The following is a 27,269-nucleotide window of genomic DNA, read 5'->3' as shown; positions in this document are numbered from 1 at the left end:
AGGGCCGGAAGTTAGGTTCTCAATGGTGACTCGGAGCTCCAGCAGCCGATTCTTACCTCTTTATAGCAGAGTGCCGCTGAGGGCCGTAAGGGCGGTGCAGGCCGCAGGCAGCTGAGGCTCCAGGGCTTTTGGGTCTTGGGAGGCTCCAGCGGCCCCCACATCATGGTGCTGTGGGGAGTCCCGTGTGAGGAAGGGTGCGGGAGGGTGTGGTAGGTGGGGGCCAGGCCCACGTTTCGGCTCTCGGAATGGCGGGATGGGGTGATCGGATGTGAGGGAAGCTGTGGTCAGGGAGGGGTGACAGCAGAAAAGTATTATGGAGCGACGACGTCAAGCGAAAAGACAAGACGGGAAATGCACGGTAACAACAGAGACCAAGTAAAACACCGGAGTCCAGAGCAACTAACTGTGTGGAAAGGGACAGGGGAGGGCTTCAGGTTGGGCGTTCCCATGGTGATGTACTTCGTCTGACGATGCAGGTGGTCGACCCAGTCATGCAAGTCCTGCTGGTTGTTACACAGCACCTGGATCCTCTCGATCATGCTCCCTGTACCACACACACACACACACACACACACACACAGAACATGCAAGATGCAAGACCACTCCTCAGTAACTTGAACATGAAGCCAATTCGGCTACTAATCTGGGTTGGATTTACAATCAATTTAATATGACAGAAACTGAGCTTTTTATAGCCACGTACCAGATATCTCAAAAGCGTTGTCCTCTAGCTTGCTGACTGTCATTCCTGTCAATGGCAGTTTACCCTGGGAAAGAAAACACATGAATGAGGTGGTATGACGGTAATGAGGTCTAGTTAGCAGCTGTCAGGTAAAACACCGACATATGCTTTTCATATTTCACTATTAACTCAGCATTAATTCAGAGACTCTTAAACCCCACATGTACACACAGCAACGGGAGAATAGGGACCTAACATTAGGCTGGGTATTCCCAACAAGTCCACGATGTGGTGCAATCACTATACCAGTGCACGGTTAAAAAAAAATCTAAATATTACCATTGCATCCTGATGGCTAACACTCCAATACTGAAATAATGAAACTACTAAAAATTCAATTTAACAGGCCTTTAACTAGAAAGGATGAGTATGTATCCTGAATAAAGTTGTCACACATTTCGACTCCTAGTTGCATGAACTACACAGTTTTTCGTGCCGGCTTAAAGTGCACATTTCCATTTTTAAAATGGCCAATGTGAAAACAACAAAGAACTTTAACATTTCAGAGGTAGACAATTCACTTGCATTCTTGCATTACAGGCCACATAAAATAGCATATTTTTTAAATCAACAAATGATCGTAAAACAAATGTAACGATTAATTGCAGTATTGATAAGCTATATTGCCTACTAGCTTTGAAAGTGTCTCATAATCGCTAGGGTTAAAATAGCAATTAAGAGGGCAAGAGTATCGCAGTGTTGGGAGCAACCTGGGGGGGGGGGGGGGGGGGGGGGGGCTACCTGGTAAATGAAGCCGCTCATCCTGGGGCTGGCAGAGAGCATGAGGAGGACATGGGGAAACAGCAGGAGGTAGCGTTCGTGCTTCTCCTACAACGCAAAGCATCTCCTGCGTCAGTGACACACATCGAATATGTTGCTGCGCTGAATATGCTGCTTCCTCAATGCTCAAACACGGACTTGAAAAGTCGGAACACATCCTCCATGTTGGTTCGAGGTATGACTACTACATGCTGGCGAAGAGTGATATGAATGGACCGGCGGTCGTTTTGCCGAAGCTGGGCCCCGGTGGATTTTTAAGCTCTCTTTCATTATTTCACTAGAAAACTCCAGTCGTACATGACTGTTTGAAAAATAAAAGGTGATGATTTTAAGATACACAATTTTAAAAGTTGTAGGATGAATCGCCCATAGATTTATAAGGAGGCGCTGTGTGCTACTTATGCAGAATCAAACATATCAGCGCATTTCAAAGCCGTGAAGAGGAGGAGCCGCATTCCAAGCCCCCGTGCCGATGGTCTCGCTCACCTCGGTACCGTGGTTCTGAATCATGACCTGGGACATGTAGAGGACTGAGCCCAGTGTCTTGATGTCTTCGCCTTCCCAGCATCGGATGGACTCCATGAGAATCTGCAGCTCCAGCTCCTTGCGCTTACGCACTTCCTGGCACTGTGCCTGTTGGCCGGGGGGCAGTTAGTGGCGTGACATGGTGACAGCGCCCAAAATGTCTATATATACCACTGGCAACATCTGTGGGGCTGGGTTTAAAAAAAAAATCAATTTCCTGATTCGAATCGAGCTTCAATTGCATAATCTGATATCGATTCGTAAAATCCCACCATCGATATTTTTATATATGCCTTTGACAGCGTGTGGCCTTTTCCTGTCGGTATGCGAGGCTTTAACTCTGTTACTCTAGTGCAGCCAGTGTAACTAGGCTTGGGAACAAAAGCAGATTAAAAAAAATGGCAGGAGCCACTCCCACTAAAGGTAGGGCTGCATGATATCACATTGTGATCATATGAAATATTTTAGTGCTTAATGCGGCGCTATCTATAAAACAAAAAAGGAGTAAAATTACCTGAAATAATCACAAGTTCTGTTCAGCTATAGGTTATCTGACAATAGTGTGCCCAATAGCTTGGCGGTGTTGCCACAATTGTGTCAACAGACACAGATCAGTGCTGACAAATGCTATGTGATTACAGAGCTTTAGACAACAGGTGTAAAAATTTGTCCGGAGGTCAGCATTTTGTTATCATGGACTTTTACTTACGCCCACAATAAGAAAAGCAGTTTAGAAAGATGGCAAGAATAATAATGAGATGTGTACAGTACTGCCCAAAAGTTACTAATCTGTATATATTTGCCGTATCCTTACATTTAATAAATGTAACTACAACATGTATCCAGAATATCTCCTCTTTCTTAAGGTGCCGTGGCTGCTGAGCTCTCCCTCCTTTCACCGTCACTTCAGTGCTCATTGCTTCCATGATTTAGCAAAACACCAGCATGTGGGGCTCCGCTAACCGAATTTAATAAGCATAAGGATACGGCAAATTTATACAGATTACTAACTGTTGGGTGTCACAATCGATAATGAATGAGACTGAATCAAATCAGAAATCACATCCATCTGGGAAATCAGTGGCAACACTCAGCTAGAAACATGTGTGACGTTCGTATGTTATGCCATACAGTCACACAATCACAGGCTGCTTCACTGTGTCAAACATTCCATCAGGCAGTAAGGCTTAATGTTTAACGCCATGTTGAAGGTCATTGGTTTGAATCTCAGGACAGGTCCGACTATAATACCCTTGAACAGAGTACTGCTCCTGAAAAATCGAATAAAGGGCAAAATGGCTAAAACCGTGTGTGTGTGTGTGTGTGTGTGTGTGTGAATGGAGTATTAGTGTGCCCAGTGATAGGTTGGCTCCCCATCTTGTGCCCATAGTCTCTGAGGCTCTGGACCCCCATGACAAGTGGTTTCAAAAAAGGAATGGATGGATGGATGGATGGATGGATGAGACCAAAAGTTAATAATGAAAAATAAAAAAACAAAAACAAAATATATTGTTCAGAATATACATATTTCATCTATGGCATTTAACTGGGCAATAAACAGTGTGCTTAATGGATTAAAGCATCTCAACTGAAACGCATTTGGCCAGAATCTGAGTTACTGAAGGACAGTAAACAGACTAAGGATCTCCTTGGCCAGTTGGGTAATTCCGGTCCAGAGGGTAAAAGTCCAGACTGGGATTTTGTTTCAACTAACCAGTCAAGTACTCTGTAACTGTGACTATTGATGCTCAATTAGTTGGTTGAAACAAAATCCTGGTCTGAACTTTTATGCTCTGGACCTGAATTATCCAACTCTGTCCTTGGCACAGGTTGATCTGGGTCTCCACACCGGAATGTCCCTCATAAAGAGAGAAAGTCTCTGCCTTTCTATTTCCAGCTGCCCTGTTCTTGGTCTGTAGGACTGTAACAAGGTGGCCTCTGCGAATATCAGCTGCTTGGAACAGCCATATCCATCCGTCTATTAGAAATGTAAATAATATACACACAGTAAAATTTAATACTCAAGAACAACAGGCGGTATTACAAGTGATATGACCTAAAACGGACGTCAATCCGTCCATCCCCTGCTGATGGAAACTGAATAAGACTAAATCTCAGGAAGCCTGCCCTTTAGCATGAGATAAGTGGATCTACACGAAAGTGCTCAGGAGATACCAGGCCAGAATGACTGGGGAGGGGGGGGCAACTTGCAAGGAGAGATTAGGCCTGAGACCTTCTTCCTCCCCAAGCTAAGAGCTCAATGCTAATGCAGAGATGAATCCAAGCATGCAATGGAAGAGCTGCGATTACCCACAGGCTAGCTATCGCCAGATAAAGCCAAACACATTCTAGGGGAAGCTAGAGGTTCATAATGTGTAAAAGAAATAATTTTCTGGTTTTCATGTGCCTGTTGTCTAGGGGAGAGGACATACTAGACAAGCAGGTTAAAACACCGTCTACAATAGATTATTTTCTGACAGGACAGCAATATCTGGTCATGGGCAGAATTCAAACCAAAGATAGGATTCTGTAAAGTATAGGAACTCACTCATTCCAGATGAAACAAATGCTTGTACAAACACACAGAACTCAGACAAGAGGCGTGGTATATAACCAGCACTCGGCCAGTATCGCAAACACTAAGCCCCGAAATCCTAAAAAAACAAGAGGCCATGTGTGAATTGAGACAAACCATGAAGACTGCTCAAATGCACCAAGAGCTATTTTAGCTGACTAGCTTTATCCATGTCACTCACGGTTTGGAGCATTGTTTCCTAATCCGATCCTCAGTGACCCACATTCGGTACATATTTTTGCTCCCTCCGAGCTCCCTGCCAGACAGTCCATATTTTTGCTCCCTCCGAGCTCCCTGCCAGACAGTCCATATTTTTGCTCCCTCCGAGCTCCCTGCCAGACAGTCCACATTTTTGCTACCTCCGAGCTCCCTGCCAGACAGTCCACATTTTTGCTACCTCCGAGCTCCCTGCCAGACAGTCCACGTTTTTTGCTCACTACCAGGAGCTGGGAGGGAGCAAAAACAAGACTGGATTGGATTGGAGGAATTTGCAGGGAGGGAATTACCATAGCAGTATTCAGTTAAAGAGTGGTTTTCAACTGTGCAAAAGTGTCTCTTACATATGTTTAAGAAGAACATTGTATGTGAATGCAATTACTTCACATTAGAAAAACATATTCAGTACACCAGAGCCCACAATTCACTTCCCAAAGCATGCACGTCCACTGGGCGGTGCTAGAGAGTTCGGTATGACAGTGAACTGTGCAGATAAAAGCCTGACTTACAGAGAGGCTTTTGAATGATGCCATGCACTTGTGAATGTCTGGCCGGTCGGGGTGGAACTCCTGCAGAGAAGAGAACAGAGCATGTTGTAATACCCAGTGAGAAAAACTGTGATACACACAGATTTTACTGAACAAGGCGCACAAAGACGCACAGCACACAGATCCCAGGATGCGCTGCTCCTATTGCGGTTCCACCACCTCACAATCAGTGAATGAGCGATATTGTGCTTAATGGGACATTTGTATAACAAACTTGTAGCTAAGCTCCTCAAGGTGTATTTTTCATGGGAAATCAAACAGAAATTTTCCCTGGCCAGTCAGCAACCGAATGACATATCTGAGAAGTGCAAATAAAATGTAAACATCACAATAATAAACTTGAAGAACGCGACAGCTGACATCATGACATAAAAGTTGTCAGAAGGTTGCCGGTTCAAATCCCAAAGCTGGGATTTCACTGCTGGGCCATCTAGCAAGGCCCTTCATCCTATCACTCCGGGGACAGGTTGGCCTTGCTCTCCCATTTGTACATGAGTTTGGATAAAAAGATCTGGTAAATAAATAAATGTAAATGCAACTGGAGGTGAAAATCTCGTGCTCAAAGGATGCAGCTCAATGCACCAGAGCTACACCCACAACTGCGTGCTGAACTACTTTAGATACAGTAACCAGGTGGACGTTATGTTTATATTATCTGATACCAAAGACATTAAAGTAACCCCTCCCCACCTCCATGTGCCTCTCCAGTTCCTTCAGCAGAGTGGGGGTACTTGTCCAGCCGCATGAAGGGTTTGCTGAGGCCCGTGGTAAGCATGAGGATGCCTGGGCTACTGGCTCCCTTCGCCTCCATGAATTCTCCTAGTTCCTCACTGCAGGGGGCGACATACGGACGACACAGACCAATTTTATATGAAGCAGACTCCATGGGTTCCCACATACCACAAAGGATCTACGTTTTGTCTATTTTGAACGCAGATATATTACAAGCTTTACAGCAGGAAATCTGTGGGAAGCTATAGAACCAATGCGGGCAGAAAAGGCTCAGCCAACCAATGAGGAAACAGGGCCTGAGGCCGGGTTACCTGTGTTCTGTGAGGACGTTGACGGCGAATGGGTGGTTGGCACAGTATGCCACATAGAGTCCCTTCATTTGGGGCATCAGGTTGAGAAAAAACGTGCCCACCCTCTGCAGCGATTCGGGCAGCCTATAGGGCACCGCAATCAGGGAGATACAAGTACATTTCAGACCACAACGATGCACTGCACACTTTCACAGCCTGTAGTCATGGGCCAGCTGGGCAGTCTTTGTTCAAAGACGCGAACCACTATAGTACTGTGTGCTAATTATAACATAATTAAACGACTGGAAAAATCTGAAAAAAGGTTGAGAAGCCAAGCTGGGTCCAGGAACGTCTAGCAGCACAACAATAAGGAGCGAAAGTTGAAACTTTGGAAGTTTTCCCTGTTAAGGTCATTTCTCAGATGAACCACTGAACATCGTTACCAGCTCACTGTGCAGCTGAAAGAGGTAGCCGTTTATTTATTTTTTTTGGAACAACAGGCAGCATTAGCCAAGTCAAGCCTTCACCGTGTCCTGCAGGCTTCACTGTGACATATTGCAATGGTCAGCAGGTGCAGGAAGCAGGAAAGCTTTGCTTTTCTATTTATAGCGGAGACACACTCAGGTCAGGCAGGTCTGACATACAAAGCCTGGAAGACGTCCCTGTAATTCCGGGGGGGACAAGGAGAGACAACCTTTTCATCCCTCCAGGAAGCACAGTAGTCACAACTCACATTTTTGGTAGCCTTAGATGGGTCAGATTAACAGAGGCGGACATTTCAGGCGCAGAAAGTAAAAATCCACAGCAGAATTTTATTTTAACCAACCAGTTGAGTATAAAGAGTCACAGGGACAGAGAGCTCAACTGGTTGGTCGAAACAAAGTCTGGATTTTTACTTTCTGGACCTGAAATGTCCGCCTCTAAAAATGAATACTGCACAGGATATACCAGGTTTTCACTGTTTACAGAGAATTGCCATGATTCTCCTACAGCTATAGGCCATTTTCAAGTTAACACCTACGCCAGGCAGCACACCCTGTTCTCCGGACGACGCTAAACCAAAAGACTCCGGAAACACCGTGGTTGGGGATTTAGTTACAAATTACGAAGATCTCATCACTCTTGGTCAGTCTTGCTCCAGCCCAAATGAAAACACGCTCCTTTGAAGTGGTTCAGTGTAACTACCAAAGAAGCGGGGGGGGGGGTGCAGCTGACAACTCACTTTGTGCAGTCCTCCAGAGACTGAACCAACATCTGCTGAAATGTGTTGATCTCCTCCAGGTTCCCCAAGATGTGCGCAACGTCCGAGTTGCTCAGTCTGGAAGGCAGCCCACAAACAAAAGTCAGGACACCAATAACACCACTGGAATAGACCCTCCTTATATAACTTTCATTCAGCAGGCAGAACTTAGGTCAGAGCTCGATCACATGGTATGTAGAATATACCCCCAAGGATCCTTGCAGCTAATGGTATTTTCAAATAGATGCAGGGACAAAGCAGTGGACTCCGCTGGGAATTATTGAACTAAGTTAAAGAACTTCTGAGCAAAAACAACATGACAAGGCACCCAGACAACGCTGACAACACCCCTTCTCCTAGCAACCTAATGGCGCCTCTGGGGAATATACAACCTTAAGAGTATGCTTTCAGTCTCGAACCATGAAAGAATGACAGACCATATGTAATCCGAGATGATCTGTCATATTCCTCTGGGTAAGAGATGCTGAATGATCCATGAGGTCAGGTGTAGGGCAGGGGGACATTTCAAGTGCAATTCAGTAACGTCTGACCCTAAAACAAGGCGCACGACTTCATAACTTACTTGTCTGTAGTCGGTAGTAAGCGCAGATAGTTTGACAGGAGGCTTTGGAGCTCTTTCGAATATTCCGTCTCAGTTTCGAGAATGTTCTGAAGCACCTGAAGAGACACGCATAGCCCGGTTTAAGCTTGACATTATTGCCCTGCTAAAGATTCCACATACATTCATAATAATAATATTGACACTTTACTCATCATCATCTTGCTGTCCATGACCCAATGACAGGTATGTAAACGAGACCAAGATTGGCAGCACAGGGCCACCGTCCGTAGTGGTGCTTATGGAGCTGGCTGGGGGTTAAGGACCTTACTCAAGGGCCCACGAATGGGACTGTAATGCTGAGGCTAGGCTTACACCAGCGACCACATGATTACAGGCACAGAGGCTTCATCTGTGGAGCCACACGCTGCCCTCAAACCAGACGAATATAAAAATGCCAGGTTTTTTTCTGGTCTTCTGGCGATATAATATTCCATGTTTTCTTCTTTGTCGATACACCAGGTAGCAGATCTGAGGATCTGGAATAAGGACAGTTTCACCCAGCACCACTGACGACACCCCAGCACTGAGCCATTCTCCGCGAAGCAATAACAGGCCAAATCAGGCCCCCTTTCCTCTACCGGACCAGGAGAAACGAGCAAAAACAAGGTCATCCTGACCAAACAAGGTCACCTATTCTATGATAATCAGGGCTTTGGCGATTATGAATTCTGAGAGCATGAATTCTGTTCCCTAAGCTCTGCTCATTGTGAGCAGGACATTTAAGAAGGGGTTCACTTAAAGACCATGACACTGTCCAAAATGAACATTCTGAAAAGTGCCTTTCAAGCAGAGGTGGGTAGTTCTGGTCCAGAAAGTAAAAATCCAGACCAAGATTTTGGTTCAACCAACCAGTTGAGTACAGACGCTCCTCTACTAGTCCAAATTGTGTTCCTTTGGCTCCCGTTTCCTGTCCGCAACATCAAAATTTTTTCCTGCGCGCCAATTCCGCCTAGTACGACTTCCGGTCCCTACTCCCGCCGCGCAGCAGCGTAGCGTGCGTACTCCCAGCATCCTAGTTCTATGTACTTGCGTATACCCTTAAAATTATGTTGAATAACGACTTACGAACATTTAAAGTTACGAAGGCCGTTCAGAACGTAACTCGTTCGTAAGTAGAGGAGCGTCTGTTCACTGTTACTGTGACTCTTTATACTCAACTGGTTGTTTGAAATAAAACATTATGGATTTTTTTTTTTTTTTTACTTTCTAGACCTGAACTATCCACCTCTGCTTTCAAGTTACTACCTGGAAAATTTAAGGATTCCAAATATTGCATGCTACTGTTATTCATAAAATTGTATTGGATTATCACCTTAATGCAAAAATATTCCTTCACAAAAGCCTACTCTATGTACGACAAACAGTTTTGGCCTGTACACTGAGGAGGAGGGATAGCATGTGTCCTTTGGTCACACCCCATAGTAAAATGCCCAGACCATCCCTCTCCTCCTCTGTAATTACACTGACATGTAACAGACAGGAACTACTGGAATGCTACTGTGTCTCCATAGAATCTCTGTTTGCATTGTGCAATTACTTAACTCTGAAGATAACTGTGAACAGCGAAGATCTTCAAACAAAAGGCAGAGGACAAAAATGTGACGTTCTTGTTGCGTGGACTGAATGGTGCATGACACTAACGAGCAAGCCCTGGTTACTAATGTCTATGGACAGTGCCATCAGCTAATTGTGGCATCCCATCTCGAGTACAAACAGGGCCTTCTTCTGCTGCCGCTTGATTGACCTGGAGATACTCTTCATTCTAGGTACAGTGTAGTGAGGAACTTTGCATATGAATATGATCTACGAAAAGGTAAATCAATTAAAACAACTACATTAAAAATGCAATTCTCACCAAATTGTAGTAGGTCTTGCTGATGGCAGAGGTGTCAAAGCCTTTGGGGGGGCTTTTCAGAGTTCCAGACTTGGGAGATAATGGTTTTTCTGGAGGAAAGTAAAGAGGGGGGGGGTCTGTAAGCTGCATCTGCAGTTACTTTGATTTTCATATTAGCTGCTCTGCATTTTAGAGAAGCATTCAGGGAAAAGCCAGTGGCTGCCCCAATAAAACCCTACAGTCTTGCCAAAATCGCGCGTCCTGATTTTGCCGAGTTTGATGTGTCCCTGGGTCAACAAGGGAGGGGCTTGCATTACACTTCTTTAACCAATCACAGTCTTCATTGCTTGACATCAGCAGATTAATTTAAATCTGTGTTTTATGTTAAGCGGCAAGGTGTATATATTTGTAAAGTACCTGTTTTATCGTGAATAAAATCGCTATGATGATAATGCTGTTATCATGATGACGATAATAACAACAACAACAATAATAACTCTAACTGGCGACCTTCCAATCACAGCCACAGAGGCTCAGCCCCCTGAGCCACATCACCTCCAGCTCAACTGCTGAAAGCCTTGAGTTTGGAAATGAGGAAAAACGGATCAATGCGGCGATGTCATACAAGGAAGACTGCGATTGGTTAAAGAAGTGAAATGCAAGGCCTTCCATTGCTGACCCAGGGACACGTCGAACTCTGCAAAATCGGGACGTCCTACTGGCAGAATCACTCTATAGCACTTTCTGATGGGGAACCTCAGAGGGAGCTGGATGCACCCCCTAGCTACATCGCACATAAAGAAAGCTAAGCTAAACCCGTTCAAACGTTCACACCTGCCCTTCACACACACACACACACACACACACACACACACACACACACACACAAAGTCACAGCCTCCTTCAGCCCAAGATCTTTGATACATCCAGCATCTGACACGTTTTCTTCTCACGGATTCCTTTCTCACACACTCAGAATGGACTTGACAGCAACCCAGGGTGCCTCTGCACTGAATAAAGGTGACGCTTCATTTCTTGCCAATTCAAACACTATGCTTTTGCCATGTGATTCTCAGCCGAGGCACTTTTCGCATCCCTTTAAATAACAGCACGCTACACATGCGCACGATACATAATGCGCATTGCAACATCTTTAAATGTTTCCCAAACAAGCATAATCCGTCTGCCTTTTGAAATATTAATTACCTGTTAAATATTTAAAGTTCTGTTACTGCGTCAGTTCAGCATGTTATTAGCGGAAGCAATCATCCAAGACAGCTGTCGCATTAAATGACAATGAGGAAACAAGCAGCATTTCGGTGGTGGATTTCTGGGCTGAAACAGCATGATTCATACACCCAAGTGACTGTAATTCCTCAGCACGAAACTTGCTGGAAGATGCAGAATTTTTTTTTTTTTCATGATACAGAAAATTCACATTTAATTGTAAGAAAAAAAAATCTTCGGCGCTTACAAATTACAAGTTGCAAGATAAATTAATCTTAAAACTGAGGGCGCAGATGACTTCGGAGCTAGACCCCGCCCTTATTCGAGGTACTACTCCGCCCCCTGGCTGCAGTACAGGTTAGCGGAATGGGTCCGTCAGAAACCCCCGCTTGCTTCACCTGCACACGTAACTCTCTGTGATGATTCTGCAATCTCCACAAAACCCCAGAGTCCCATCTGGCTCCAGAGACACTTACCGCCACCTTTGACCTCTCTGACATAGTTGCTAGGAAACCAGCCAGTCTTGCCGTTGAAGAGACCCTCCCACCACCCTCCTTCCTCCATGCGCGTGACGTGAATGATGTCGCCCTTCGCGAAGGATATCTCGTCCTCATTCGTCTGCTGGAAGTTGAAGCGGGCCTTCACCACTGCCTGGGAGAAACAGTTCTCTGCCATGTCCTGCAGGAGGAAGGATACTAGACTTACCTTAAGACCATCCCACATCTCCACACAATTGGCTAACTTAAGGGTATAATCAAACAGATAGTCTCGTGCATTCAATCAGTCATACTTGCTATACTGCGGCCCAGTGCCACTTAACCCTACCTCGCTTCCTGGCTCTGGATGTCACTGGGGATGCATTACTGAAGCAGACACTCACTAGACTGCGGTACTGGCTCTGCAGGAGTGCGGAGGATCTGGTGGAGGTGTTCTGGGAGCCCAGCGAGTCCAATGACTTTATCCGGTGAAATGAGGACTGGCGTGCGCATACGGAGTCAATGCCAAGGTCTGTGGCCAGAGCGAGTACGAAAATGAGAGTCAAAGAAAGAGAACCAAAACAAAGAATTGAAGTCTTAGAGTCAATACAGTGTTGTTGCTTTCACAGCTAAATAGGAGAACTGGTCACACTTGAGACAGAAAAACCCAATAACCACACAGGGTATTCTTGAGATGACACCCTTTGTCTTCCCGCTATACTGAAAACCTATCAGCATTCTGATCCAGGACATTTCGGAGGATCCGCTGCAAGCTAACATTTCTGGAAGAATCTTTCTGTCTTGGAGGAATATACATATACTGAACTGGTCTGTGAGTTAATAGTGCAATTAGCTTTGACAGTCAGAAACATGACAGTGATCAGCTTGAATGCCAGATGCACGAACGCAAGGGGACTGCTGGGGGGCGTCTGAAACTCTCTATGGGGATCATACTAGTTCTGTGTAATGTTACAGAGAAGGAACACTCTGCATCCAACTAATTCATATCAGCCAGATTACAGTCTCAGATTGACATGAAGTAAAAGCCTGGATGGAGGCAGCGCCCCGCTGCACCTGTGAGCCTGCCTGCGCGCTCCCGCGCATTCCCGTGCATTCCCGCGCGCTCCCGCGCATTCCCGTGCGCTCCCGCGCATTCCCATGCATTCCCGTGCATTCCCACGCGCTCCCACGCATTCCCGCGCGCTGCCACCCGCCCACGCCCACCTACCTGCCGTCGCCTTATTCAATGCCACCAGGGAATTCAGCACCTTGGTGAAGTTCTGCCCCAGGAACAGATCATTGGCTTCGAAAGTCTGGGGAGGAAGGAATAATGGATTAGAAGCACGATGACAGGAAGGGAAATGCAGGGGACCGAAAAAAAAATAAAAATTCAAGCACATTCCTCACAGTCTGCGCTCCAGCGCAGTATGGGGGGGGGGGGGGGGGCGGTTTAACGAGCACGCTTCACGAGGCTGAGGAGAATCCTGACCAAATCCTGCTGCAATGCGTCTCACTACTGGATTACGTGTGGAAGGCAGGAGAGCCCGGCTGCCTGCATCTCCGCGAGGACCCACGACGCGGGCGAGGCCAGGTTGCCCACGCGTCCGCCATCTGCACACCGGCCCCCGCTGCAGCCAATCTGGAAGCGCGGTCAGCCCCGCGTCAGTCCTGTGCAGCCGCGCACTGCTCCTCGCCTCCACTCACAACCCCAGCAAATATTTAACCAACCTGATAACAGGCCAAAAATATCATTGTGTACACATGCACACACCCTGAAAAACACACCCCAAACATACACACCAGGCCAGATAATGACATAAAGCATTAGAGCCACAGATGAGATAATAACCCCCCCCCCCACCCAGGAAAAAATTAACCAGACACAATAACTATGCAATATCTAACTTGTCACTAACACACTACTGTACTTATCTGACTCACTCCCATTGCAACACATGAGCTTTAGGCTCAGGCTAATTCTGGATCACCTACAACAGACTATTGTTATAATCCAAAGGCACAGATGACTTATATCAGACACACAAAGGAGAAAATCAGCAGTCTTTCCATCCTCCCATCCATTTTTTAATCTACTTTATCCAGCTATGATGAAAGGGAGCTGGGGTATGTTTTAACCAGAGACAGGAGGCAGCTCGCACCTCACATGCGATGCCATTACACAGCAGGACAGTCGCACACTTTCACTGAGGCGGTCATAATCCAAGGCCAGGTCAAATGACCCAGATCTTTGGATCGTCACAGGGAAATAAAGGGCCCCTCCCGGAAATAGAAGGAACACACAAGCTCCATGCACATTTGTATTCACATCTTTTTGGGGACTGTCCATTCATTTCTATGGGAAAAACCCATCCTGAAAATCTCGTGATATCATTTTCAAGACATGTCAGCCAGCCCCGAAGCCTTTCCCATCCCCTGCAGCTGGCTGAAGCTCCGTTTCACCAACAAGCACACAATCCTTTGTGTATTAAAGCACACAATAAGAGACATACTGCTAGCCAATGAACCAACACAAATTATATACAAAACAGGCATTAAGTTATTGCCCTTCCTGTGTTACCAAAGGTCCTCGCACAGTTTAAATTGGCTCCGTTGCTGAAGGTCGATGTGTAGATTCAATGAGCTGTGAAGAATATTATTACGGTAAAATCCACTAAAAGTTATTCTGAATGCATGGTATTTTCATGGTGAAAGTGAACGCATCAAATGAAGCATTTAATTTACTTAGTTCATACTTTGATCCAAAGTGACCAACAATGTTACCTTTTTATAGATGGATAATTTACTAGAATAATTTAAGTCAAACAGAGGTCCTTAGACTTCCTAACTTTTAGTCATGTACACGCCCGTAACCATCTTGCTCTCTACTGCCCCAAATGTTATTCAAGTATTATACTGTGTTAGTCAAAAGTCTGGATGTGCTTGCTATTATATCTTAGCTATGTTATTCACCTTATAGTAAAAGGCCCTTTGGGTTCGATGGCAGCATTGCAGACTCTTGGCATTATTTCAACCAGCTTCCAGATGTCGCCACCTGGAATTCTTCTCCAACAGTCAGGAAGGAGTTTCCTTCAATCCACCTCATCCCAAGCCAACTCTATAGGGTTTAGATAGGGGGACTGTGGGGATCAGGTCGTCTGTCTCAGCACTCCATCTCTTTCCTTGTTCACAAGATAATACTTAATACATAACCTTGAGGTAGGGATAGGGTTATCAGTTGGAAGAACTGATTTTCAGTGGGTGTTTCCATACTTTTGACTGGTGCTGTATGTAACCAACCACACGCGGTTTCACACAAATCAGAGGAATCGTCCATCCACCTTTCAAACCCAAGAAGCACAGAAAACAAAGCTGACAGAATATGCAGGAGGGTACGTAATATCATAAGCTCTATCATAAGGTTCACACAAGCTAGGAGCAATTTACAGACACGTGTTCCCCTAACCGCACGTTTTTTGCACTCCGAGAGGAACCTGGAGAACCCTGGAACCTTCGCAAACATGTCGAGAACATGCAGATCAACAAGCTCGTAGCCAGGATTTCAACCCACTGACCCACCCTGCTTCTCTCCAAAGCAAGAAACCCACGTGGCAATATCATAAACGGTTTTCACAGAAAATGTATCGCTATAAAGAATTCAAATACAGCCTCCCAAATCTCTTACAATTCTTCAAGATCATTCAAAATAAAATCTATACTATTCAGCACAGCAGGATACTCGTTTTTACTGGTCTGGTGTGATACACTGTGCCCCTGAATGGTGAAGCTCTCCTCCCCACCAAAAACCCCGATGACCCCAGGATCCCTCAAACTCTTCCCACCAGGACTGAGTCCCCTACGACTGTCTTTAACACTTATTCATGTGTGCTTGTGCATAATTATGTTGGTGTTATGATAAGATTATTGAAGAAGTGCGCTAAAATCGGGGGAAATGTATTGATTATTTTGCTTAAGTATATTTGTTGGTACATTCTGTTTTTCTGCGCAGTGACAGAGTTACAATTTTGCATCTCACACAAATGGAGATAACTGCTTCCATCTTTGTCTGCAGTTTAACACGTTTCTCTGAGCTGACCTTTAAGTCACTTTGAAGAAAAACACCCTCTAAATATATCTGTTCAAAAAACTCATCCTAGACCATCTGTCCTCTCAGATTCTTATGATTAAGCACAAAATGGCTGGCTTAACTATTTCAGCATCTACTCTGAATCCTCTGACTCTATATTTTTATCTTTTATCCCTGGCAGTATGGCTGGGCAACATGCCCTAAAAATTATATCATGATATTTTCACAACATTGGTATCCATCCATCTTCTGTGACCGCTCATCCTATTCAGAATTGCAGGAGGTGCAGAGTCTATTGGCGCAAGATAGGGAACAACACAGGATGGAGCACAAACCCAAGGCAGGGCACTCACACACCATTCACTCACACGCCATTCACTCACACACCATTCACTCACACACCATTCACTCACACACCATTCACTCACACATGCACACTTACAGGCAATTTCAGCAAGTCCCATTAACCTCAGCATATTTTTGGACCACGGTGGGAAACCCCCCAACAACACAAGAACGACATGCACAAGAGTCTCGAATCCTGGTACCAGAGGTGTGAGGTAACAGCTTTACCCACTGCGTCACCATGCTGCTCCACTTTATCAGTATTTATCATGATATTCGAAAATTCATATTTCGAAACCAGTAAAATATGACTGGTGGGCTGGAGTTTTTCCTGATGGCAAAATTGCTTTACTAATAGTTATGGAATGTGTGACAGGAATAATGATAAACTACACCAACAACAGATTCCTACCTTGATGGAATTTGTTTAAAACTGTGCACTTTAACTATTAATTGCAGAAGCAAACGAGTTTTTTGGCTATACCACAGTACTCATGATATTCAAATTGACAATATGTTTCAACTAAATATCACCCAGTCCTACCCGGCAGAGTAAGGGAGATACTGTAACAGCTTAGAAGCACTGGATCGATGCTGAAGGCAGCAGAAGAGAAACTAGTATATAAATTAAACAGATAATATTCAACCTAAGCAGGATGCTTCCAATCTGTGGCAAATAATATAAATAATATATATAAATAAGCAATCCAGTCAAACACCTTGCTATAGGCTGGGCCGGCATCTCAGCTTACATTTCACACTTAGGAGGAAAACAGCATCACCACACATGAATAATATTCCTTCTTAAGTATTAATATGCCCTCAAATAAGTAACGAAAAATAACATAAAATCACTACTTCCAACAGTATTGTAAGAATTCCTGCTACACCAGTCCCAAGAGACCAGGTGACCCAGCAAGACAGGCTGAGAGAAAACGGAGGTGTTAAAAACTAAAGTTGGCACACTGCTGTTTCCGGGTAAAACACAAGGCTGCATTAAGATGAATCCATCAGTCTTTTGGAAGAATGCTGATGCACTCCTTATAAAAAATAAACACCAGTTTCCAGTGTGAGATGACTTCAAGTGTCTCTCATTAGTTTACATTTCTGGCATTTTTAAGTGCTGCGCCCATTTTCAATGGCCCATTATCATATCACAAAACACTTAATTTTATCGTTTGTTTTATATCAGTTCATTTTACCCCATCCCCCCCCCCCCTTTTTCCCAGCACACACACAAATGTAAGCATCCAGAGTGGAGCAGCATCACAAAACAGCAGGTAACATTCAGCCTTTTCCTAACCAGCCCAAAATGTCCAGCACCAGACAGAACCCCACTCCGCATCGCTCCTGACAGATGGACAGATGGTCTCCGCCCTTATCCTCCTCCGGCTCAAATGCACACGGAGAATTTAATTTGAATATTACGGCGGACACAACGTCCCTCATCTGTAAGTAAATTACACGTAGTCAATGTACACTGAGAAAAGAGAGTAACTGCGAATCTTATTGAAAGTGAGTTATGACAGATATCAAGGATCTTAAGTTCTGTTTTATCTGCTCACAAAATGCTTGCTTTTGAAAAAAACATACAGTAACCACAAAATCCACAGGAAAATACGTTTCAGTGTCAGCAGTTATTGAATTTTGTTTTTGCGGTACACTCTCATCTTTGGTTGCATGAAGCTCTATTCAGCCATTTGTAATTACACCTAGATATAGCCGTTTCAGAAAATCGGATGCAGAGAGGCCAGTCACCCCAGTGGGCATGCCGTAAGAGTCCTTCTTAGGAGACAGATATCAGACACCTGCTGAAACAGGAACACAATGTCGTACCGCGGTGTATGGCCCCCCCAGACCGATGTAAAGCTTTAAACACTCCAAGGCTGTGACATTAAACAAGGCTCTTAAACAGGAAGGATGCCACCCGCCCGCGGCATTGCCACTGCTGCCAAGCCCCGAAGAAGAGATGCAAGGGCCAGGGTTCCGCAGGGACAAACGGAGGCTTGTCTGGGCCCCCCACAGCTGGCCTGACCACCACACCATGCAGCACCGGGGCACAGGGCCTGATAAGTCATATCCAAGTTCGTGGGGGGGGCGGGATTGGGTGGGGGGCATAGACAAAGCAAAGCGAGGAGGCGTTGATTAACACCAAATGTGCATTTTCACAGACACGTCCTCTTGAGAGCCTGCAGTTCTGCTGAAGCCCGACACTTCAAGGATTGAGCATAATTTAAACGGCTGTGCTGGGTTTGGGCAGATCGCGGATAAGAGATAAAACGCCACTGGGTTGCCTTGGCAAGCAGTTATTTGTTCATTTTTAACATCAGCAATGAGGAAATCAGATACACCAAGTGTCAGAGAGAAAAGTGGAAGGCAGGTCTGGACATAAGCAGCAAACAAACACACGTGGTAGAACATCTAAGAATCAATTAAAGTCATCAGTTGAGCAACAGTCCCAAATGTAACTCATTTTCAAATTGACCCACCTTGGTATTTACCAGGCTAAGAACATGCATAATATTTACATTTCATTGATTTAACCAACACTCTTATCCAAAGCAACTCACAGACGGGGGTTACAATTTACATGTGCTCCCTGGGATTTGAACCCACGACCTTTACATTGTTAGTGCAACACACTACTTGTTAAGTTACATTTTGCAATCAAAGCAATCACTCAAACAAACAATCAAATACCAAACAATTAAACATTTAGCCAGGACAGTTTCCCCCCAAAACAAAAGTTGTGCAAATATTCTAACATGATGCAACTTAAAAACTCTCATGCAACACAAATGCAATATGCACAAATATTGATGAACGTAAATTTTAATTTCGCAAACAAGGAGCGAGTGAGCTGAACGTAGCGCCAAGCAGATTATCATGTTTATTGATTTGTATACTTTATATATAGCAGACATTTTATCCATTCATCCATCTTGCGTAACTGCACTTACAAAGAGGTTATAGACTTAATTTTTAATTAAAGTTCAGGGATAGTTGTTTTTTTCCCGTGCGGTGGACATCATAAAAATATTACTGCTACTATAATTAACTGTTTACAATTCTTTTACACATTGCTGACTATTAAAGTAGCAGGTAGAGTCACTTTCTAAAGTGTAAGCATCTTTGAGAAATAGCTGTCAAATCCACTGAATTGATCCACAGTAGCTCATTCTGACGTAAGCTGTTTTATTCATTACATACTGTAACGGAGTTTCCTCGAGCATTTAAAATTCATCAAATGGGAGCAGACGCATGGAGACTGAAGGGTTATATCAGGCAGCCTGGTCTCACTCAAAGGTGACGTGATGACTGACGGCTCCCGCGGTAGCCATAGCAAAACGTGCATGAGCCAGTGCCGTTTTATACAGTATCATTAACAAGCAAAATCAGTGAGAAGGGCGTGGATTACAGTGACTCACGTAGCCTGCTAATTCAAGCTTGTGCACCAGTATAAAAGTCACGTCTGCCTCTTCTCTCAGGTATAAAAATAAAAAAAGACTCGTTTCACAGGGTCTTAGTGGTGCATTATACTGATACAGCCGCACGTCCACTTTAACTTCACAGATTATATACAAATTGTCATTTTGGAATACTTTTACTGGCAGCGGAAATGATGACGTAACATACAGTTTTTCAAAGTCCACAATTATACCATATACTGGCAGGACACCCCCACGGCCTTAAATTTTTTTACCCAAAACATTTTTTGGTATGGGAGGGAAATCATCACTCCGCCATCTTTGAATTGTCAGTATTTCCCAGACATGTGCACAGCTTTTGCTAAGAAACTGCACAAGCTGAACACAAAATGGAGCCAAAATATGGAACAGATCTGTAAATGCTTCTGTTTGTTATCCCCTGTTCATTCTTTGTGTAACCCATGCAGTAAAAGGGTACTGGCCAAACAGGGAGGGTCCTTTCTTAAGCACTTAAATTATCATTGTTATTATTATTATTACTACTATTTGCCAGGCATATTGAAGTGTCATTCAAGTTAATTCCTGTTCGGCTGATGTGGTTGGATGGGATGTCCTGGTTTTATGTTTTTCACAATGAAACCAAGCTCGTTAAACGGTCTCTGTACCGCCAGTCTGCTAACAATGCAATGACTGCCAGAACAGCAATAACATGGCTTCGTTTTATTTGCTTTCAATGCACATTTGAACATTTAATAAGAATACAATTTCTAAATGCATCTGCTGAGGAGTGAAAGCCTTGGTTCCAGATGGTCTCCTTACATCTGACGAACTCATCTTTCTAAAGATACGAGCTTATCAAAATTTTTGGTGGAATTCCCGTTTAATCTCACACCCTCTGTGGCGGTCTCAGGAGGAAGACATTTCTGAGCTGCTATATTTAAACCTGCCATTGTAACCAAATGCTGCGCCCCAGATAAACATAAGAGTCATAGGTGTTTCAATCAGTAACGGGGACGTTTTTTCCCCTTTATTTCCCCACTGAATGCATCTCAGCGCGTGAAGATAACAACATCTACAAGACTTTCGTTCCTAAAAAGATAGAACTTCGTAAACGCTATTTTTACTCTCTATCCGCATCATGGCAGAGAATCATCTCTGCAGTAACTGTCAGTGATCTAAAAAAATTACAATCTCCAGCGAGGATAGGCTTAAGGAACAAAAAAAAAAAACACTGCCCCCCAATCCAATGTCCAGTAATTAAATTATAGTGAGTCACGCGGAGAAGCGGTGTCTTAGGATGGTGGGCTGAACACGGCCCACTTCTACATGACTCACGCTCTCCTGCAAAGTTCAGATTAATAGTTTTGCAGACACACATTTTCATGCTCATATTTGCGCCCGCTCCTTTCACATACAGGTGCAGTTTTTCCCGGCATTAACTTCAGCCAAAGTTATTGCACGTTTGCGCGATCTTCATGCCTTCCTCGCCAGGGCAGGCGGTATCCTGCCCACCGTCACCCGAAGCAACAAAAGCTGATAACTGCTTACAGCTCGATGCTGCCCCACCTGCAAAGTCTCCCCTGGCATTGTTCAGGTGCGACAAGCCTCAACAAAATCTGAACTGAAGAGTCCCGTAGCAGCAGCCGAAGACCGGAGCTGCCTCTCTCATGCCTGCTCGCTAATGTGAAAGAGGCTTTTTTTCCAAGAAACCCCATTGCATGGTCCACATGAGACCTCATACTCTGAAAGCATCTCTTCACAATGCGTACCAATCAAACCTACTGGGCAGTTACAACTGTACAAGCATGAAAGGACAGAGGACAAAGGCCCCACTGTATTATACAGAAGACATAATTCCAAATTGGCATGTAGATATACAGGGGAACTAGAATTTAAACGCTCACTGATTATGCAGGGGTCGGCATTTACAGTGAAAATTTAAATGTATTCATTAAAAGAATACATGAATCGACTACATTGGCAAGAACCTGAAAATATCGCATGAATACATTTAAAAGTTTGTAAGTTGGTAGAGTTATTTTCGGCAAGAAGTTCACAAATATGGACTCACTGGAAACACTGTCATCAGATCTGAAAAGCTCACATGAAACCATGAACACTCAACTGGTCTGCGGCACGTAAATGTGCGTGATTAGACAGGATAAGCACAACGTTAGCGTCTTTTTTAAGGATTTAAATGCCGGTTACCGCATGAGTAATTCCCCTGAAGATAGTGTCTTAAAGGAAGAAGCATAACAATCAAGAACAAACAGCATGTACAGATAACTAACTCTGTCAATTCTCAATCTTAAGACAATCTTAAAATATTTGAATAGCATTAAATATCCTGCAGTGATTTAAAACACTGGTCAGATGCTTTAAAATGATCGCGCTAGGATTTAAATCTAGTAGCCAGTAAAGTGGAAATGGCAATGCTAAGTGACACTAACCCCACGGTTCGACAGGGGACGGACGGACCAACTAGCTAACAAGAATAACACGGCGTGTAGAAATGACTGGTGCCGTGCATTTAAAACTTTGATCGGATCAGTCTCTCCTTGGGAAAGGCAAATCGCGGCGGTGCTATTTTATATCATTTCCCGATCTGCTTCTTTGCCACCCGCGGGATTATCTTCCATACGGTCTCTATTGTTGTCGCCCGTCCCATCACCCGGTTAGTGCAATCATCAAAAACCAAATCAACAAATAAACCCACAGCGTGATCTACAACGCGTAGATCCGCGATCCCACAACGAAGCGGGCATGCATTGTAGGTAAAGGGGGGGAGAAAAAAAGTTTGAACTGACCTCCAAGCGAAGTGAAGCGCAGGCTTTGAGGAACCCCCTTATGTTGCTCAGGCACTCGCTATCGGTCTTGGGATCATGGTAAACCTGTGCCAGGAGAAGAATGACGTCAGCGATCCCAAGGCGGACTTCCACTCCGCTGCTCGCCGTGCCGAGCCGAGCCGAGCAGTGCCGAGCAGTGCAGTGCAATCTCCGCTATCACCGAGCGTGCATCGCGGCTATGCGCTTCAAGCAGGTACCACCGAGGATCCTGATACCTTTCTTCTTCTCCTCGTCGGGAAGTGGATGCCGGAGAAAAGGAAATGACGTTTCCCCGTTATGAGCCAAGTAGGGAGACCTTTTTGCAGATTTTCCCTTTTTTGCGACTAACAATAAGGAAAATTGAGGTTTGATATCAATGAAAGAAATGTGTAAATGCAAATGGAGGATGCATTTAGCTTCTGTTTTATATGCATGATAATGTGTTGTGCCTTTATATCACGGCAGTTTCAGAATCGCCGGAGGGTGGGAGGGCGTTTGAATTGGCATCTCAGTAACTTTTAAATAAGTTGTTTTTGCATTATAATTGAAATCTGTATACTAATCCAGCTTGTAAGTCCTAAATAACAATATTTGGTCAAATAAGCAGCGTTGTTTGGGTGACATATGAACCAGCGTAAATCCTTTCTAAGTTACTTCGTGTTTTTCAGCAGAAGTATTTACAATTTTTTAAAGATAGAAACGCACCTTCTTGCATCATTGCAACTTTGTAACATGTAGCCTTTTTAGGTCTATCAACTATCACCATACCCCATTCTGCCGCACTGTAACATAACTCCCAGTATCAGTTTTTAGGTATCATATAAATATCCATTCATTCATCCGTTTTCCAAATTGCGTATCCAGGTCACGTTCATTTGTATTGTACGATCGTGGGCTTCAATTACTTTCGAATATGATGCCAAAATAGATCCAAATAAATATGTAACGGTATGTGCATGACATAAATCCGTGTCCTATTCATTTTACTTGCATATTTTAGCATGTGCAGTTAAAGCATAGATTTTGGCAGAAAATGTGCGATAAAAAATAAAATTAATGGTGTTATTGAGCTACACAGGAGGTGTGTGTGTTTGTGGTGGTTCGGGGTTCCTGTAATTGTAACTTCGATTAAGTATTTCTTTGCAGTAGATACCCAAACAACAGTCAATCCCTATAAAACGCCGTGTACACAAAACTGAGAGGATTAATTTCTCATTGTTGAGATTTTTCTGTTGTAAAAAGATTTTGCATACGAATTAAAAATAAATCCGTTTCACCGATAAAGTAATATCACTGTCGTACTAATATTTTGCAGAATTAACGTTGTTAATAATAATAATAATAATAATAATAATATGAAGAAGATTATTCTAATACTGTATGTTTTATACTAGTATGTGTGCATACATGCAGCCTAATTCCAGATTACGTTTACAAACTTATTATTTGCATGTCGTAAGGTGTTTTACTTGCACTCCGAAAGAGTGATACCCTCTCTTTTATACCAAGGCAGGGCGTGTAACCTCAGTGAAACGGTTCCTTTAAATGCACAGGGGGCAGTCTGGTCTGCGCGTTTTTCGCAGTCAATGGCGGCCCGCTCATGTGGGTTTCTTAATGTGTGCCAAAAAAAAAAATCAATAGTCCTGTTGATGTGACACAGATAATATGCATTGCTGTATTATGCTGTTGGGTTTAGATTGCAATTACTGATATCCTATGATCGTAAACAAATCTAATCCGTTTGCTTTTCTGATTTAGCTTTATTTTTAATTAAGCACTAAAACAATAAATTCATACACTGAACAAATTATCCAGAAATGATTATTTGAAAACTCAGGATTAGGTCTAACCTCGCTCAAGGACCTGTGCAAATTTTTCACGATATAGTAACGTGACTGTAATATTAATATAATTAAATATCGACGATTTTTAGAAATAGATTATACGCTACACGTTTAAAAGAAACGTTTTTCTGAAGACCCGCGTATCTAAAATGTATGAATTGTATGCCTTTATGTATATTATGGACTAAAACAGGAAGCAGCGGGAAGATAGGCGAAAGGGATATCCTTACTTTTTCGATGAAGCCAGGACGCAACCGTTCAAGAAGCCTGCACAGCACTACCCCATCTTTGAGGGACGTTTGCAAAAATCCTTCAGGATCGGAGATGGTCTTTTTCGGTGATTCCAGGACCCCCAGTGAAATAAGCCATGTCACCGTCTGTTCTGCAGAATTCATTGTCACATTTGCGACGTGCACCCGACAATGGGTTAAATGGTGTCAATATGGATATGGGGAAAAAGGTGGGTGGCTTGTTTGAATTAAAAAAAATCCCCAAATCCGAACTACATTAGGCTCAGAATGCGTGCAATCCCCTTCCTTCACGCAAAGGCAAATGGCAATTAACATTTATATATATGCAGCAGCAGGATCAGCATCTTTTGCCGCTGTTTTTTTTGCCAGGAAATTGTCAAATGCTGCCCTGATACACATTCAACCTGCATTATCCAGAGAGATCTCCCAGCAGATGACGACAGATGCGTGGAGAAGCAACGCGGCCACTTACGGTTGTGCTTCGGGGTGCAGATTTGCATTTCAGCGGAACATAATATTGTATTATGTAGACGTTTAGATTCACAGTGGAGTACACGTCAAGTTAACACCAAATATATTTATTAAATGACTGTCTATTAAAGTTATATGAAATGTGTCCACTTTTATATTTTGGATATGATAGACACTATTGAGATTTAACGCAGAATAACACCTAAATATACTCTCTTTGTCTCTGATTTGTGAAGTATACGGTCTCTGCTCGTTTCTTAATTTTTAAGCTGCTGATTGAATGTGTGTGTGTGTGTGTGTGTGTATGAGTTTGCATCTTCCCCATGTGTGTCTGCAGCATTCCTCTGGATGCTTTGCCCTCCCCCACCCCCACATTTGTGTCCCTAAATTGCCTTTAATATTTGAGTGCATCGTCTTTTGGGTGTCCCATGCCTTGTACCCTGTGCCTCATGAGATGGGCTGCAGCCTCAGTGGACCCTGTGTTAGATAAGCAGTATGGAGTTTTGTTTAAAGGAATTTTTGCCCTTCTATACCATACTGCTGTCTATTATAATCATAACAAACTGCATGATTAACCAGCTCCAACGTAAATAATGATTTATCTTTCATACTCCCATTTAAGGTGCACAATTTAGAACTTTCATATTTGCACAAATGTAATATATTTTTTCACTTATTTATACAATTTTCAGCCTATTAATAAATAGGCTGGCTAATCCACTAATTCACAACCTGCACCTGTTACACTGTAGGATTCAAACCTGACTTGTGCATCACTGCACTCTGGTGAGTCCAAGAATTACAAAAGATATGCAAGATAATAAGGAAACAAATATATGCAAGTTTTTCTCCAGTTAAATGAGTTGCCACAATTAAAAATAAGCATCTACATGCTTTCAGAATATTACATAGAGAGTGCCTTTCTGTGCTTTGTGACGGACTGGGATCCAGGAGGTACCACTGCTATTATCTCTATGCTGCCTGGCCAAGACTCAAATCTCATATATAAATTGAAATGAGGTCTAGAAAAATATAAACTAATAACCACCTACATCTGTCCTCTTGTCATGTTCCAAAAGTGGAAGCAAAAAAGCCTCATATATGAATGAAAAGCAGTACATTGGAAGGATAAATTGTATGGAATTAAGGAGCTGTAAAAACAACAGCAAGCAAAGACATTCAGAAAACCATTTATGCCAGACTGGGCAGGCCATTGTCAGGTCTGTCATTGTTTGTTTACCTCAAAGCAAACTCGACTCGAGGCATCTTCTCCAGACAGGCAGCCGGCGAGGAATAGTAATCAGCCTGATTTCAAACCGGAGCTCAACCTGATGCTCTGCGAATCTGCTGGATCGCACGGCGCAATCCAGAAAGTCCATCATGTGACCAGGCTCCATCTGGCATCTTCTGCACAGACCGCCCCCACCCCCCTCCCCTCCCCCCAACGTGACGCTCTATTCCACAAAGTCTTCAGACCAGGAAGACCCATCTGCTTCTTTCTGTCAAGGAAGGAACCTGCTTTACATTTTGTTGTGACGTGATTTTTCTTCCCAGTCCAGAAAATTAGCATTTATTTCCTTATATTTCGTTGTAACTCCGCACTCTGCCTATTTGCTACTTAAACTGATTTGTTTACCGAAGAAGACCCTTCTGCATACTCTAACAGCCCAGATCCAAACTGGGGTTCAGCTTATCCCACCTATTGTACATTCCAGGGATAAAGGCCCTTTAAGAGTTCAAAATAATATATCATAAATACAGGACTAAAGGAGTCATAGTATATGTTTAGTGTAATAATACCATTTAAGACGCCCCTGCTGTGCAATGGACTGCACAAAGATATGGTCGGACCCATAGAAAATTTTAGATTGGTCCCCCTCTTCAAACCAAAGCTGTCATTATTCACGCTCACACACTCATGTGCGCCCCCTAGTGTCTCAGTTCCAGAAACTCTTCCTCTTTCTCTCCCCTTAGGGCTGCCCCTGCCTGTTATGCTGTCTGTTAGGTTTTTTTGGACCAAGTTGCCGTCTGACTGGATACTAGTTTACCTTTAAAATTTACTAAACCTCTTATCACACTTCTATATGCGGGCTGTTTTCACGGTCATTGTGCTTATATGTTGGGCAGAACCAATCGAGGGGAACACAATTTCATATGCCTGGTGAGTAGATTCTGCTTCTGAAAAGCGGCCAGATCATTGTGGCAATACCAGTG

At 43.7% G+C, this 27,269-nt stretch overlaps 1 protein-coding gene and 1 long non-coding RNA gene across 2 annotated transcripts in view; one reads left to right on the top strand and one right to left on the bottom strand.

The window, feature by feature from the left end:
* Positions 1-25,002, bottom strand: part of LOC125710064 (rho guanine nucleotide exchange factor 7-like) — a 32,695-nt gene extending 7,693 nt beyond the window's left edge. Inside the window, 17 exon segments of the mRNA XM_048979249.1 lie at positions 57-278; positions 405-544; positions 704-767; positions 1,484-1,570; positions 2,009-2,155; positions 5,348-5,407; positions 6,077-6,112; positions 6,114-6,216; positions 6,430-6,552; positions 7,631-7,726; positions 8,232-8,326; positions 10,126-10,214; positions 11,808-12,009; positions 12,212-12,339; positions 13,036-13,120; positions 22,472-22,555; positions 24,564-25,002. Of these exon segments, the coding sequence (XP_048835206.1) occupies positions 57-278; positions 405-544; positions 704-767; positions 1,484-1,570; positions 2,009-2,155; positions 5,348-5,407; positions 6,077-6,112; positions 6,114-6,216; positions 6,430-6,552; positions 7,631-7,726; positions 8,232-8,326; positions 10,126-10,214; positions 11,808-12,009; positions 12,212-12,339; positions 13,036-13,120; positions 22,472-22,555; positions 24,564-24,728 (1,926 nt within the window). The 5' untranslated portion in view covers positions 24,729-25,002.
* LOC125710065 (uncharacterized) lies at positions 22,601-25,174 on the top strand. The gene is made up of 2 exons (XR_007382907.1): positions 22,601-22,795; positions 24,954-25,174. It is a non-coding gene; the product is annotated as an uncharacterized LOC125710065 (long non-coding RNA).
* The last annotated feature ends 2,095 nt before the right edge of the window (positions 25,175-27,269 follow it).

The sequence above is a fragment of the Brienomyrus brachyistius genome, chromosome 16 (genome assembly GCF_023856365.1).
Source record: "Brienomyrus brachyistius isolate T26 chromosome 16, BBRACH_0.4, whole genome shotgun sequence".
Classification (NCBI taxonomy): Eukaryota; Metazoa; Chordata; class Actinopteri; order Osteoglossiformes; family Mormyridae; genus Brienomyrus; species Brienomyrus brachyistius.
Note: the sequence above shows the minus strand (reverse complement) of the source record. Positions and strands in the feature narration are given on the sequence as shown.